This window comes from Cibotium barometz, chromosome 21, assembly GCF_041138505.1.
Source record: "Cibotium barometz isolate CiBa-2024 chromosome 21, ASM4113850v1, whole genome shotgun sequence".
NCBI classification, from domain to species: Eukaryota; Viridiplantae; Streptophyta; class Polypodiopsida; order Cyatheales; family Cibotiaceae; genus Cibotium; species Cibotium barometz.
Window position 1 is genome coordinate 46,732,381 of NC_141066.1, and position 916 is coordinate 46,733,296.

The following is a 916-nucleotide window of genomic DNA, read 5'->3' on the forward strand; positions in this document are numbered from 1 at the left end:
ATATATGTATATATATATATATATATGCATGTGAAGCCAAGCACCTTTACATAAGGCTTCCTTTGAAGCTTTCAAAAATATCAAAGGCTTCACTGTGAAGCTTTACACCCAATTAATAGGATTCATTTGAAGCCTGGAAAGGTCTTGAAGCACAATTTTGCTTCAAAGTTAAGGCCTGACTGAGGGTATGTTTAAGAGTAGGCTCTGGTAATGTTGAAGTAAATAAATGATAACCAGTGCTGCAATATGTGGTACTCTCCTCTTGAGCATCTCCTCTTGAGCAGTAATGGAGAGTTATTTATGTGATAGCATTTGAGAATCATTTATCAGGGACTTCTTAATCACATTATTACACAGGTTCATTATCATATAAATGAACGCGAGACATCGCATTATTCAAGTTCGGTCATGCACAGGTGTGCGAAATACAGAGGAGGTCATTGGCAGAACTTATTGACATAGAGCCTAAACCCCAAAAGGAGGTCATCAGCACATGTAGACGTTGTAGTCGGTGCTTCCCGTGGGGCAGGCCTTGGTCTCATCGGGGCCTCCGGGGTAGTAGCAGGAGCCGGAGTTGGCACTAGTGCACTGGACTGTGGGGCAGTTGCCGTTGGTGGGAACCCCCGTCATGTCCCCATTGTAGCCCCCAATTTTGGAGACGTCGTAGTAGTCGTTGCCGCCACTGCCGGCTACTGTAATCTCGAATTGGGTGACCCCTGAGGGAGGCCCTGTGTTGCAAGCCTGGCCACTGCACCCTGTGCCTGTGATAGTCCAAAAGGTAGCACCCTGCCACCTAGAGTCGACGGGCACCGGCCATGAGCCGCCGGCACCTTGCTGCGAGCACCCTCCGCCCACGCCGTTGTTGGGCCCCCAGTACTTGAAGCACACGGTAGAGCCGCAGTTGTTGTGCATGGTT

General features: G+C 48.8%; 1 protein-coding gene across 1 annotated transcript in view; it reads right to left on the bottom strand.

Annotated features, from left to right (window-relative positions):
* Positions 1–294: 294 nt before the first annotated feature.
* The window catches only part of LOC147627245 (pathogenesis-related thaumatin-like protein 3.7), a 912-nt gene continuing 290 nt past the window's right edge, over positions 295–916 (bottom strand). The window contains exon 2 of the mRNA XM_086816174.1: positions 295–916. This exon is cut by the window's right edge and continues 28 nt beyond it. Within this exon, the coding sequence (XP_086672300.1) occupies positions 487–916 (430 nt within the window). The 3' untranslated portion in view covers positions 295–486.